This window comes from Oncorhynchus gorbuscha, linkage group LG13, assembly GCF_021184085.1.
Source record: "Oncorhynchus gorbuscha isolate QuinsamMale2020 ecotype Even-year linkage group LG13, OgorEven_v1.0, whole genome shotgun sequence".
Taxonomy (NCBI): Eukaryota; Metazoa; Chordata; class Actinopteri; order Salmoniformes; family Salmonidae; genus Oncorhynchus; species Oncorhynchus gorbuscha.
In genome coordinates, this window is record NC_060185.1 from 94,885,629 (window position 1) to 94,901,903 (window position 16,275).

Below are 16,275 nucleotides of genomic sequence, written 5' to 3' on the forward strand. Positions count from 1 at the left end.
CATAACAACACAACTGAACCCAACATGTAGATATGATTTCTCTTCCTCATCTCATAACAACACAACTGAACCCAACATGTAGATATGATTTCTCTCATCTCATAACAACACAACTGAACCCAACATGTAGATATGATTTCTCTCATCTCATAACAACACAACTGAACCCAACATGTAGATATGATTTCTCTTCCTCACCTCATAACAACACAACTGAACCCAACATGTAAATATGATTTCTCTCATCTCATAACAACACAACTGAACCCAACATGTAGATATGATTTCTCTTCCTCATCTCATTACAACACAACTGAACCCAACATGTAGATATGATTTCTCTTCCTCACCTCATAACACAACTGAACCCAACATGTAAATATGATTTCTCTCATCTCATAACAACACAACTGAACCCAACATGTAGATATGATTTCTCTTCCTCACCTCATAACACAACTGAACCCAACATGTAAATATGATTTCTCTCATCTCATAACAACACAACTGAACCCAACATGTAGATATGATTTCTCTTCCTCATCTCATAACAACACAACTGAACCCAACATGTAGATATGATTTCTCTTCCTCATCTCATAACAACACAACTGAACCCAACATGTAGATATGATTTCTCTTCCTCATCTCATAACACAACTGAACCCAACATGTAGATATGATTTCTCTCATCTCATAACAACACAACTGAACCCAACATGTAGATATGATTTCTCTTCCTCACCTCATAACAACACAACTGAACCCAACATGTAGATATGATTTCTCTTCCTCATCTCATAACAACACAACTGAACCCAACATGTAGATATGATTTCTCTTCCTCACCTCATAACACAACTGAACCCAACATGTAAATATGATTTCTCTCATCTCATAACAACACAACTGAACCCAACATGTAGATATGATTTCTCTTCTCATTACAACACAACTGAACCCAACATGTAAATATGATTTCTCTTCCTCACCTCATTACAACACAACTGAACCCAACATGTAGATATGATTTCTCTTCCTCATCTCATAACAACACAACTGAACCCAACATGTAGATATGATTTCTCTTCCTCATCTCATAACAACACAACTGAACCCAACATGTAGATATGATTTCTCTCATCTCATAACAACACAACTGAACCCAACATGTAGATATGATTTCTCTTCCTCACCTCATAACAACACAACTGAACCCAACATGTAAATATGATTTCTCTCATCTCATAACAACACAACTGAACCCAACATGTAGATATGATTTCTCTTCCTCACCTCATAACAACACAACTGAACCCAACATGTAGATATGATTTCTCTCATCTCATAACAACACAACTGAACCCAACATGTAGATATGATTTCTCTTCCTCACCTCATAACAACACAACTGAACCCAACATGTAAATATGATTTCTCTCATCTCATAACAACACAACTGAACCCAACATGTAGATATGATTTCTCTCATCTCATAACAACACAACTGAACCCAACATGTAGATATGATTTCTCTTCCTCATCTCATAACAACACAACTGAACCCAACATGTAGATATGATTTCTCTTCCTCACCTCATAACAACACAACTGAACCCAACATGTAAATATGATTTCTCTCATCTCATAACAACACAACTGAACCCAACATGTAGATATGATTTCTCTTCCTCATCTCATTACAACACAACTGAACCCAACATGTAGATATGATTTCTCTTCTTCACCTCATAACACAACTGAACCCAACATGTAAATATGATTTCTCTCATCTCATAACAACACAACTGAACCCAACATGTAGATATGATTTCTCTTCCTCACCTCATAACACAACTGAACCCAACATGTAGATATGATTTCTCTCATCTCATAACAACACAACTGAACCCAACATGTAGATATGATTTCTCTTCCTCACCTCATAACAACACAACTGAACCCAACATGTAGATATGATTTCTCTTCCTCACCTCATAACAACACAACTGAACCCAACATGTAGATATGATTTCTCTTCCTCACCTCATAACAACACAACTGAACCCAACATGTAGATATGATTTCTCTCATCTCATTACAACACAACTGAACCCAACATGTAGATATGATTTCTCTTCCTCACCTCATAACAACACAACTGAACCCAACATGTAGATATGATTTCTCTCATCTCATAACAACACAACTGAACCCAACATGTAGATATGATTTCTCTCATCTCATTACAACACAACTGAACCCAACATGTAGATATGATTTCTCTTCCTCACCTCATAACAACACAACTGAACCCAACATGTAGATATGATTTCTCTTCCTCATCTCATAACAACACAACTGAACCCAACATGTAGATATGATTTCTCTTCCTCACCTCATAACACACACTGAACCCAACATGTAAATATGATTTCTCTTCCTCATCTCTCTTCCTCATATAACAACACAACTGAACCCAACATGTAGATATGATTTCTCTTCCTCATCTCATAACAACACAACTGAACCCAACATGTAGATATGATTTCTCTTCCTCACCTCATAACAACAAACTGAACCCAACATGTAGATATGATTTCTCTTCCTCACCTCATAACACAACTGAACCCAACATGTAGATATGATTTCTCTTCCTCACCTCATAACAACACAACTGAACCCAACATGTAGATATGATTTCTCTTCCTCACCTCATAACAACACAACTGAACCCAACATGTAAATATGATTTCTCTCATCTCATAACAACACAACTGAACCCAACATGTAGATATGATTTCTCTCATCTCATAACAACACAACTGAACCCAACATGTAAATATGATTTCTCTTCCTCACCTCATAACAACACAACTGAACCCAACATGTAGATATGATTTCTCTTCCTCACCTCATAACAACACAACTGAACCCAACATGTAGATATGATTTCTCTTCCTCACCTCATAACAACACAACTGAACCCAACATGTAGATATGATTTCTCTTCCTCACCTCATAACAACACACTGAACCCAACATGTAGATATGATTTCTCTCATCTCATAACAACACAACTGAACCCAACATGTAGATATGATTTCTCTTCCTCACCTCATAACAACACAACTGAACCCAACATGTAGATATGATTTCTCTTCCTCATCTCATAACAACACAACTGAACCCAACATGTAGATATGATTTCTCTTCCTCATCTCATAACAACACAACTGAACCCAACATGTAGATATGATTTCTCTCATCTCATAACAACACAACTGAACCCAACATGTAGATATGATTTCTCTTCATCTCATAACAACACAACTGAACCCAACATGTAGATATGATTTCTCTTCCTCACCTCATAACAACACAACTGAACCCAACATGTAAATATGATTTCTCTCATCTCATAACAACACAACTGAACCCAACATGTAGATATGATTTCTCTTCCTCATCTTCCTCAACATCTCATCACCTCACAACACAACTGAACCCAACATGTAGATATGATTTCTCTTCCTCACCTCATAACACAACTGAACCCAACATGTAAATATGATTTCTCTTCATCTCATAACAACACAACTGAACCCAACATGTAGATATGATTTCTCTTCCTCACCTCATAACACAACTGAACCCAACATGTAAATATGATTTCTCTCATCTCATAACAACACAACTGAACCCAACATGTAGATATGATTTCTCTTCCTCATCTCATAACAACACAACTGAACCCAACATGTAGATATGATTTCTCTTCCTCACCTCATAACAACACAACTGAACCCAACATGTAGATATGATTTCTCTTCCTCATCTCATAACAACACAACTGAACCCAACATGTAGATATGATTTCTCTTCCTCACCTCATAACACAACTGAACCCAACATGTAAATATGATTTCTCTCATCTCATAACAACACAACTGAACCCAACATGTAGATATGATTTCTCTTCCTCTCATTACAACACAACTGAACCCAACATGTAAATATGATTTCTCTTCCTCACCTCATAACAACACAACTGAACCCAACATGTAGATATGATTTCTCTTCCTCATCTCATAACAACACAACTGAACCCAACATGTAGATATGATTTCTCTTCCTCATCTCATAACAACACAACTGAACTCTTCAACATGTAGATATGATTTCTCTCATCTCATAACAACACAACTGAACCCAACATGTAGATATGATTTCTCTTCCTCACCTCATAACAACACAACTGAACCCAACATGTAAATATGATTTCTCTTCATCTCATAACAACACAACTGAACCCAACATGTAGATATGATTTCTCTTCCTCACCTCATAACAACACAACTGAACCCAACATGTAGATATGATTTCTCTTCCTCATCTCATAACAACACAACTGAACCCAACATGTAGATATGATTTCTCTTCCTCATCTCATAACAACACAACTGAACCCAACATGTAGATATGATTTCTCTCATCTCATAACAACACAACTGAACCCAACATGTAGATATGATTTCTCTTCCTCATCTCATTACAACACAACTGAACCCAACATGTAGATATGATTTCTCTCCTCACCTCATAACACAACTGAACCCAACATGTAAATATGATTTCTCTCATCTCATAACAACACAACTGAACCCAACATGTAGATATGATTTCTCTTCCTCACCTCATAACACAACTGAACCCAACATGTAAATATGATTTCTCTCATCTCATAACAACACAACTGAACCCAACATGTAGATATGATTTCTCTTCCTCATCTCATAACAACACAACTGAACCCAACATGTAGATATGATTTCTCTTCCTCACCTCATAACAACACAACTGAACCCAACATGTAGATATGATTTCTCTTCCTCATCTCATAACAACACAACTGAACCCAACATGTAGATATGATTTCTCTTCCTCATCTCATAACACAACTGAACCCAACATGTAAATATGATTTCTCTTCATCTCATAACAACACAACTGAACCCAACATGTAGATATGATTTCTCTCATCTCATTACAACACAACTGAACCCAACATGTAAATATGATTTCTCTTCCTCACCTCATTACAACACAACTGAACCCAACATGTAGATATGATTTCTCTTCCTCATCTCATAACAACACAACTGAACCCAACATGTAGATATGATTTCTCTTCCTCATCTCATAACAACACAACTGAACCCAACATGTAGATATGATTTCTCTCATCTCATAACAACACAACTGAACCCAACATGTAGATATGATTTCTCTTCCTCACCTCATAACAACACAACTGAACCCAACATGTAAATATGATTTCTCTCATCTCATAACAACACAACTGAACCCAACATTTCTCTTCCTCACCTCATAACAACACAACTGAACCCAACATGTAGATATGATTTCTCTTCCTCATCTCATAACAACACAACTGAACCCAACATGTAGATATGATTTCTCTTCCTCACCTCATAACAACACAACTGAACCCAACATGTAAATATGATTTCTCTCATCTCATAACAACACAACTGAACCCAACATGTAGATATGATTTCTCTCTCATCTCATAACAACACAACTGAACCCAACATGTAAATATGATTTCTCTTCCTCACCTCATAACAACACAACTGAACCCAACATGTAGATATGATTTCTCTTCCTCACTCATAACAACACAACTGAACCCAACATGTAGATATGATTTCTCTTCCTCACCTCATAACAACACAACTGAACCCAACATGTAGATATGATTTCTCTCATCTCATCAACACAACTGAACCCAACATGTAATATGATTTCTCTCATCATACAACACAACTGAACCCAACATGTAGATATGATTTCTCTTCCTCTCATAACAACACAACTGAACCCAACATGTAGATATGATTTCTCTTCCTCATCTCATAACAACACAACTGAACCCAACATGTAGATATGATTTCTCTTCCTCATCTCATAACAACACAACTGAACCCAACATGTAGATATGATTTCTCTTCCTCACCTCATAACACAACTGAACCCAACATGTAAATATGATTTCTCTCATCTCATAACAACACAACTGAACCCAACATGTAGATATGATTTCTCTTCCTCACCTCATAACAACACAACTGAACCCAACATGTAGATATGATTTCTCTTCCTCACCTCATAACAACACAACTGAACCCAACATGTAGATATGATTTCTCTTCCTCATCTCATAACAACACAACTGAACCCAACATGTAGATATGATTTCTCTCATCTCATAACAACACAACTGAACCCAACATGTAGATATGATTTCTCTTCCTCTCATAACAACACAACTGAACCCAACATGTAGATATGATTTCTCTTCCTCACCTCATAACAACACAACTGAACCCAACATGTAAATATGATTTCTCTCATCTCATAACAACACAACTGAACCCAACATGTAGATATGATTTCTCTTCCTCATCTCATTACAACACAACTGAACTCAACATGTAGATATGATTTCTCTTCCTCACCTCATAACAACACAACTGAACCCAACATGTAGATATGATTTCTCTTCCTCACCTCATAACAACACAACTGAACCCAACATGTAGATATGATTTCTCTTCCTCATCTCATAACAACACAACTGAACCCAACATGTAGATATGATTTCTCTTCCTCATGTGAACCCAACATGTAGATATGATTTCTCTTCCTCACCTCATAACACAACTGAACCCAACATGTAAATATGATTTCTCTCATCTCATAACAACACAACTGAACCCAACATGTAAATATGATTTCTCTTCCTCACCTCATTACAACACAACTGAACCCAACATGTAGATATGATTTCTCTTCCTCATCTCATAACAACACAACTGAACCCAACATGTAGATATGATTTCTCTTCCTCATCTCATAACAACACAACTGAACCCAACATGTAGATATGATTTCTCTCATCTCATAACAACACAACTGAACCCAACATGTAGATATGATTTCTCTTCCTCATCTCATAACAACACAACTGAACCCAACATGTAGATATGATTTCTCTTCCTCACCTCATAACAACACAACTGAACCCAACATGTAAATATGATTTCTCTCATCTCATAACAACACAACTGAACCCAACATGTAGATATGATTTCTCTTCCTCATCTCATAACAACACAACTGAACCCAACATGTAGATATGATTTCTCTTCCTCACCTCATAACACAACTGAACCCAACATGTAAATATGATTTCTCTCATCTCATAACAACACAACTGAACCCAACATGTAGATATGATTTCTCTCATCTCATTACAACACAACTGAACCCAACATGTAAATATGATTTCTCTTCCTCACCTCATTACAACACAACTGAACCCAACATGTAGATATGATTTCTCTTCCTCATCTCATAACAACACAACTGAACCCAACATGTAGATATGATTTCTCTTCCTCATCTCATAACAACACAACTGAACCCAACATGTAGATATGATTTCTCTCATCTCATAACAACACAACTGAACCCAACATGTAGATATGATTTCTCTTCCTCACCTCATAACAACACAACTGAACCCAACATGTAAATATGATTTCTCTCATCTCATAACAACACAACTGAACCCAACATGTAGATATGATTTCTCTTCCTCACCTCATAACAACACAACTGAACCCAACATGTAGATATGATTTCTCTTCCTCATCTCATAACAACACAACTGAACCCAACATGTAGATATGATTTCTCTTCCTCATCTCATAACAACACAACTGAACCCAACATGTAGATATGATTTCTCTCATCTCATAACAACACAACTGAACCCAACATGTAGATATGATTTCTCTTCCTCATCTCATTACAACACAACTGAACCCAACATGTAGATATGATTTCTCTTCCTCACCTCATAACACAACTGAACCCAACATGTAAATATGATTTCTCTCATCTCATAACAACACAACTGAACCCAACATGTAGATATGATTTCTCTTCCTCACCTCATAACACAAACTGAACCCAACATGTAAATATGATTTCTCTTCCTCTCATAACAACACAACTGAACCCAACATGTAGATATGATTTCTCTTCCTCATCTCATAACAACACAACTGAACCCAACATGTAGATAAGATTTCTCTTCCTCACCTCATAACAACACAACTGAACCCAACATGTAGATATGATTTCTCTTCCTCATCTCATAACAACACAACTGAACCCAACATGTAGATATGATTTCTCTTCCTCACCTCATAACACAACTGAACCCAACATGTAAATATGATTTCTCTCATCTCATAACAACACAACTGAACCCAACATGTAGATATGATTTCTCTCATCTCATTACAACACAACTGAACCCAACATGTAAATATGATTTCTCTTCCTCACCTCATTACAACACAACTGAACCCAACATGTAGATATGATTTCTCTTCCTCATCTCATAACAACACAACTGAACCCAACATGTAGATATGATTTCTCTTCCTCATCTCATAACAACACAACTGAACCCAACATGTAGATATGATTTCTCTCATCTCATAACAACACAACTGAACCCAACATGTAGATATGATTTCTCTTCCTCACCTCATAACAACACAACTGAACCCAACATGTAAATATGATTTCTCTCATCTCATAACAACACAACTGAACCCAACATGTAGATATGATTTCTCTTCCTCATCTCATAACAACACAACTGAACCCAACATGTAGATATGATTTCTCTTCCTCACCTCATAACACAACTGAACCCAACATGTAAATATGATTTCTTCCTCACCTCTCATCTCATAACAACACAACTGAACCCAACATGTAGATATGATTTCTCTCATCTCATTACAACACAACTGAACCCAACATGTAAATATGATTTCTCTTCCTCACCTCATTACAACACAACTGAACCCAACATGTAGATATGATTTCTCTTCCTCATCTCATAACAACACAACTGAACCCAACATGTAGATATGATTTCTCTTCCTCATCTCATAACAACACAACTGAACCCAACATGTAGATATGATTTCTCTCATCTCATAACAACACAACTGAACCCAACATGTAGATATGATTTCTCTTCCTCATCTCATAACAACACAACTGAACCCAACATGTAAATATGATTTCTCTTCTCATAACAACACAACTGAACCCAACATGTAGATATGATTTCTCTCATCTCATAACAACACAACTGAACCCAACATGTAGATATGATTTCTCTTCCTCACCTCATAACACAACTGAACCCAACATGTAAATATGATTTCTCTCATCTCATAACAACACAACTGAACCCAACATGTAGATATGATTTCTCTTCCTCATCTCATTACAACACAACTGAACCCAACATGTAGATATGATTTCTCTTCTTCCTCACCTCATAACACAACTGAACCCAACATGTAAATATGATTTCTCTCATCTCATAACAACACAACTGAACCCAACATGTAGATATGATTTCTCTTCCTCACCTCATAACACAACTGAACCCAACATGTAAATATGATTTCTCTCATCTCATAACAACACAACTGAACCCAACATGTAGATATGATTTCTCTTCCTCATCTCATAACAACACAACTGAACCCAACATGTAGATATGATTTCTCTTCCTCATCTCATAACAACACAACTGAACCCAACATGTAGATATGATTTCTCTTCCTCATCTCATAACAACACAACTGAACCCAACATGTAGATATGATTTCTCTTCCTCACCTCATAACACAACTGAACCCAACATGTAGATATGATTTCTCTTCCTCACCTCATAACAACACAACTGAACCCAACATGTAGATATGATTTCTCTTCCTCATCTCATAACAACACAACTGAACCCAACATGTAGATATGATTTCTCTTCCTCACCTCATAACAACACAACTGAACCCAACATGTAGATATGATTTCTCTTCCTCATCTCATAACAACACAACTGAACCCAACATGTAGATATGATTTCTCTTCCTCATCTCATAACAACACAACTGAACCCAACATGTAGATATGATTTCTCTTCCTCATCTCATAACAACACAACTGAACCCAACATGTAGATATGATTTCTCTTCCTCATCTCATAACAACACAACTGAACCCAACATGTAGATATGATTTCTCTTCCTCATCTCATAACAACACAACTGAACCCAACATGTAGATATGATTTCTCTTCCTCATCTCATAACAACACAACTGAACCCAACATGTAGATATGATTTCTCTTCCTCATCTCATAACAACACAACTGAACCCAACATGTAGATATGATTTCTCTTCCTCACCTCATAACAACACAACTGAACCCAACATGTAGATATGATTTCTCTTCCTCATCTCATTACAACACAACTGAACCCAACATGTAGATATGATTTCTCTTCCTCATCTCATTACAACACAACTGAACCCAACATGTAGATATGATTTCTCTTCCTCACCTCATAACAACACAACTGAACCCAACATGTAGATATGATTTCTCTTCCTCATCTCATAACAACACAACTGAACCCAACATGTAAATATGATTTCTCTTCCTCATCTCATAACAACACAACTGAACTCAACATGTAAATATGATTTCTCTTCCTCATCTCATAACAACACAACTGAACCCAACATGTAGATATGATTTCTCTTCCTCACCTCATAACAACACAACTGAACCCAACATGTAAATATGATTTCTCTCATCTCATAACAACACAACTGAACCCAACATGTAGATATGATTTCTCTTCCTCATCTCATAACACCACAACTGAACCCAACATGTAAATATGATTTATCTTCATCACCTCATAACACAACTGAACCCAACATGTAAATATGATTTCTCTTCCTCACCTCATAACAACACAACTGAACCCAACATGCAAATGAAAATGCCCAAGTGCTACCTGACTAAACCTTGATTATTTTTCCTGCATCACCCCTGAAAAAAGGGATTGTCCAACACCAACAGTCATTGACTACCCCAGTGCATACATGCCTTTTGATATTTGCATAGAGAGACAATTCCAATTATGGGGATTGACTATCATTAATAAGTCCCCCTTTGAAAATAATTTCTAACCTGCCAGCGAATTCAATTGATTTCGTGCCACTGCATATTCCCTGGGGCGTTTTTTTCCCTCCATCGTCGTCTCCATGTCCGCACTCACCAACGCTAACCTTTCTCCTCCTCATGGTTCCGTCATCATCTGGAATTACACTAGAATAAATAAAAATGTATTATTAAGGTTACACTCATGCAAATGTATCATTGCAAAACCATTGAACAGATGGGCTAGATGGGATGGGATAGCTGTGTGTCCATTGAATTTACTGTTCTGGACATCTGAGAGATCTACTGTAGGTGCAGTGAGGCCGCCCAGTGCAACTTATGTCTTTAAAGGTGTCTCTGAGGGAATGGAACGAGTTAGTCCTTACATCCGTTTCGATTTCTGTTTACAGAGAGTGGAGCATGTACAGAGAACAAATGCCTTTGATTAAAGTATCGAGACTCTTTTACTGGAGGAGAATGTCTCCTGCTAACGACAACATGAGGTTAACAGCGGATTCTGAAATAATGTGCCATTTCCCAATAGGCCTCCCCCTGTCCTTTTCATTTTCTTTGTGCCACTGGAACAATGCAGACAAGGGGAACTGATTCTGCACTGTGTCAACATGATGTGACTGCAGTCCTGACAATGTTTGTGGCAATAGATGAGCCAGACTGCCGAGGGAAATTAATTCCCTTATAGTTGGTGCTGGATGAGGGCAGGGGATGGAGAGAGACTGGTGACAGGGTTGGGGTGATGGGGCTGGGGAGATGGGGCTTGGGAGATGTGACTGGGATGATGGGGCTGGGGTGATGGGGTTGGGGAGATGGGGCTGGGGAGATGGGGCTTGGGAGATGTGACTGGGATGATGGGGCTGGGGTGATGGGGCTGGGGAGATGGGGCTGGGGAGATGGGGCTGGGGAGATGGGGCTGGGGTGATGGGGTTGGGGAGATGGGGCTGGGGAGATGGGGCTGGGGTGATGGGGTTGGGGAAATGGGGCTGGGGAGATGGGGCTGGGGAGATGGGGCTGGGGTGATGGGGTTGGGGAGATGGGGCTGGGGAGATGGGGCTGGGATGATGGGGCTGGGGTGATGGGGTTGGGGAGATGGGGCTGGGGAGATGGGGCTGGGGTGATGGGGCTGGGAAGATAGGGCTGGGGTGATGAGGCTGGGGTGATGGGCCTGGGGAGATGGGGCTGGGGTGATGGGCCTGGGGAGATGGGCCTGGGGAGATAGGGCTGGGGTGATGGGGCTGGGGTGATGGGGCTGGGGTGATCTGGTTGGGGTGATGTGACTGGGGTGATGGGGCTGGGATGATCTGGTTGGGGTGATCTGGTTAGGGTCATGGGGCTGGGGTAATGGGGCTGCGGTTATGGGGCTGGGGTGATCTGGCTGGGGTGATGTGACTAGGGCGATGGGGCTGGGGTGATCTGGTTGGGGTGATGGGGCTAGGTTGATGAGGCTGGGGTGAAGTGATTAGGGTGATGGGGCTGGGGTGATGTGGCTGGGAGATAGTGCTGGGGAGATGGGGCTGGGATGATGTGGTTGGGGTGATGGGGCTGGGGTGATCTGGTTGGGATGATGGGGCTTGGTTGATCGGGCTAGGTTGATGGGGCTGGGGTGATGTGACTAGGGGGATGGGGCTGGGGTGATGTGGCTGGGAGATGGTGCTTGCCATTGTGTGCGTGCCTAGAAACCAAAACTCAGACTATTTTGATGGCATATGAAGATGTCGCAAAAGAGAAAAAAATTAGTTGTTAGGATCATGGGGCATTGGTTTGGTGTAATGTCACTGAAATCCATCCAGAATTAAATAGAAACATCCCTTTTGCTTCTGACCTAGAGTGTGTCCCAAATGGCACAATATTCCCTTTATAGTGCACTACTTTGATCTGGACAACACAGGGCACTATTACTCCATAGGGCTTTGGTCGTAAATTGTGCACTATATGGGGGGAACAGGCTGTCATTTGGGATGCACTCATGGAATGAGAGTTACAGTTTCATTTCAGTTTCACTGGTGCTTGGAAATGGCAAGGCCACTACTGGTCTCACACACTGTGATCCAAACAAAAGCATCTAATTCCTATTGGGATAATTAGTCGCGACTAGTGAGTAGCATAAATGATTTCAAACAATTAGACAATTTTCATAAGACCCTCTTAGCCAGACCAGATTCTTGGATAAAAGATACAAGACATAACAATTAAGCCATCAATACCAGATGCTTTCACAGCTGTAATCTCATCTAGAAACAGAGTGTGTTAAATGAACAGGATTAATTGAATATCACAGCCTATACTAATACTGTCTCAATGGCTTTTGACGAAGGGAAATCAGCAATGAAAGTGATCATTTAGAATATAAATTAAATCACAAAACTTTATGATGGATTGGAATCACATCAATAATGGTAATTAAACTGTGATTACAACAAAAAGAGACAATAATTGCTATGGGCTGAAAATAGCGTTATAATAAATTACACGGTAGCTCCGGATCGTGACAGTCAAATAACACAGCAATTATGTTATTGATCTTTGTCACTCTGTACCGATGGGGATGCTGCACAGCCATATTTGTAATGATCCATATTCATGCTTTGGATAAGGCTGCATAGTCTACACCATTTTTTCATTTTTTTTTTCTTCACATTATCCAACGTATTAGAATCACTGTACATTTCAGTTTATTCTAGTTTTAACCATTTATTTAACTGTCTGTTATTGAAGGAAAAAAAACATGTTAAAACAAACATTTCACCTTACATTCCTACTAGTAGGAACTTTAAAGTTTATTTAGGAAATTACAGAGCTTTACCATGGTTATATTATCTCCCACCAATTTTTGGGGAGTATTCCCTCAGGAAGGACCATCTGTAACGGATTTCAATTTCCGCCCTTACTTGGGGGAAAGCTAAAAGTCTAAAGCTTTAATTGAGATGGATATGGTCATCCAATTAACCTTAACACACATGGGTGTCCTTCCTTCCTCTCTCCTTCCAACCCTTCCTCCCTTCCTTCTCTTCTGCTGAAATTGCTGAAGCAGTCATGCTTTTGGCTATTGTCTCGGCTCTTTAAATCACCACAGAACTAGTACACGCTATACATGTTAATGGAGTTGAGCTGTGCCTCTAACAAAGAACAGAGTAGAGCCGTGCCATAGGTGATCCATGGTTGTCCAGTAAATACATGTACACCAGGGGCTGTATGTATGTATCAAGCGTCTCAGTGTATGAGTTCTGATCTAGGATCAGTTTTGCATTTTAGAACTCAATGAATAAGATTACATGTACAGGCGGGGACCTGATCCTTGATCAGCACTGCTACACAGAGACCCTTGATATATCCGACCCAAAAAAACATTTCAAAGTCATATGCAACCCTTCAAGGTTACTACTTTTAATGTGTTTTTAGAAATCCCTAAAATACTACAGGGAAGTACATGATATATTATTTTAACCAGAATATGGGGACACATAGAAAAGTCACTATTGTTTCGGAAGTATAACAAAACAACAAAGGACAAGCTGCATTAGAGGCACCAGACACCCCAGCAGTCATTTTTAATTATAGATAATCTTACATGCTATGCCACTTTTAATTGTACAGGGAAGTAAAACTGATTCATATTTTGGGGCAATTTAAATTGAAATGCAAGTCCTTCAAGATGGAAGGTTCTGCCAGGAGTCATGGGGAGAAAAGTGTCTTAATTGTTTAATCCATATCAGTTATTCACCATAAGGGAGAAATTACAGGTGGAATGTTGATGGGATTAAACACCACTCCTAAACAAGAGAGCTTCAGGGGCCAGTCTACTCTGGTTTGTGATGTCTTCTAAGGCCAATTTGTCCTGCCTGCTTTTCTCCCTTCAGCCTTGTTATTAAGATATGTACGAGAACAAAATCCTTCTCTTTTTACTGATCGTCAGCTTTAATGTTGTGCTCTACTTACAGTATTTTATGTGCTATTTTTGTTGTTGTTGTCTTCCCTGTGTATTCCTCCTACCGTCCGTTCCTAAATCACCAAGGGCAACAGGTATACAAAGTTGAAGATCATTTTCATGAATTTTGTATCCATCCTTTTTAAGGAATTCCATAAAATTGTATTTTTGGTATGGCTTCCAAAAAGGTTATATTTTGATCTAATTTAAGTTCTGGAGTGGGATTTCAATTAGCTACATTCATTTGATAGCACCCCCCCCCCCCCCCATATGATACATTGTTTCTGAGTTATGTTCGGATGGGTTGGCAATTACCATACCGTTAATCACACCATAATTAGAGTCAATGATTCAATTGTGGCTTAAAGCTTCCATTTCCTTAAGGAATTAATAAAACATCAGTTGACATTAATGTATTAAGTCGAATGTCTAGTATTTTGCGGGATCTCTACACGGACGGATCCTTTAATAAGGGTGTGTGGACGTCTGCCTGTACGTGACTACGGTTAGTTAAAGGGCATCTGTTATTATCATTACTGAGGCTTAAACTGAACAGTGCCGTGCCAAGAGATTTGAGTTGCGTATCTGAGGGTCAGAGAACGGGTGAAATAGTTTAACACACTCATGGCCTTACGTAAAGAGGTCGTTTTACCTCATATCTGACCTGTGGACCAGGATACACTTCAATCAATTGATTCATAATAAAAACACATATGTAGTTCATGTAATTGGTCTGATCAAACTGCTGGGAATCATTGCTAGATACTGCTTATCAAGGGCAGTTTAGAGGTATTTGAACCGGGAGGGTTTCGATATTGATAGTGGATGAAAATAACGGTAAATGATAAAAAAAGAACGAGTGAAATATGAATTTAAATGTTGGAGGGAAGGTAATGACTTTGAATTACCTTACATCTTTTAAAACTACCTACAGAATTATTTTTTTGCTATTGAATTTGGAGGGAATTTTGGTTTAGGATGGCCGGATTGTTGTCTTTTCTCTCCACATACCCAATAGTCATGAAATTCCATCGTAGCGATGGATAACCTGATGATGACCCCTGTAATCGTTGACGATGGCCTGTTATTTGAGTCCAATGTGTATTTTTCCGTTGTGTCTCTCCATCTCTCCTCATCTCTCCACTCACTGTGATCGCCAATATGTAGCTAGCTGTAAGTGTGTTCTGGGGAAATATGG

At 38.8% G+C, this 16,275-nt stretch overlaps 1 protein-coding gene across 1 annotated transcript; it reads right to left on the bottom strand.

The window, feature by feature from the left end:
* Positions 1–11,831: 11,831 nt before the first annotated feature.
* LOC123992404 (vegetative cell wall protein gp1-like) lies at positions 11,832–13,712 on the bottom strand. Its single transcript, XM_046293545.1, has 2 exons — positions 13,690–13,712; positions 11,832–12,597 (listed from the first exon to the last, which is right to left on the bottom strand). The coding sequence occupies exons 1-2, from the start codon at positions 13,710–13,712 to the stop codon at positions 11,832–11,834; spliced, it is 789 nt and encodes a 262-aa protein (XP_046149501.1).
* Between the last annotated feature and the right edge of the window lie 2,563 nt (positions 13,713–16,275).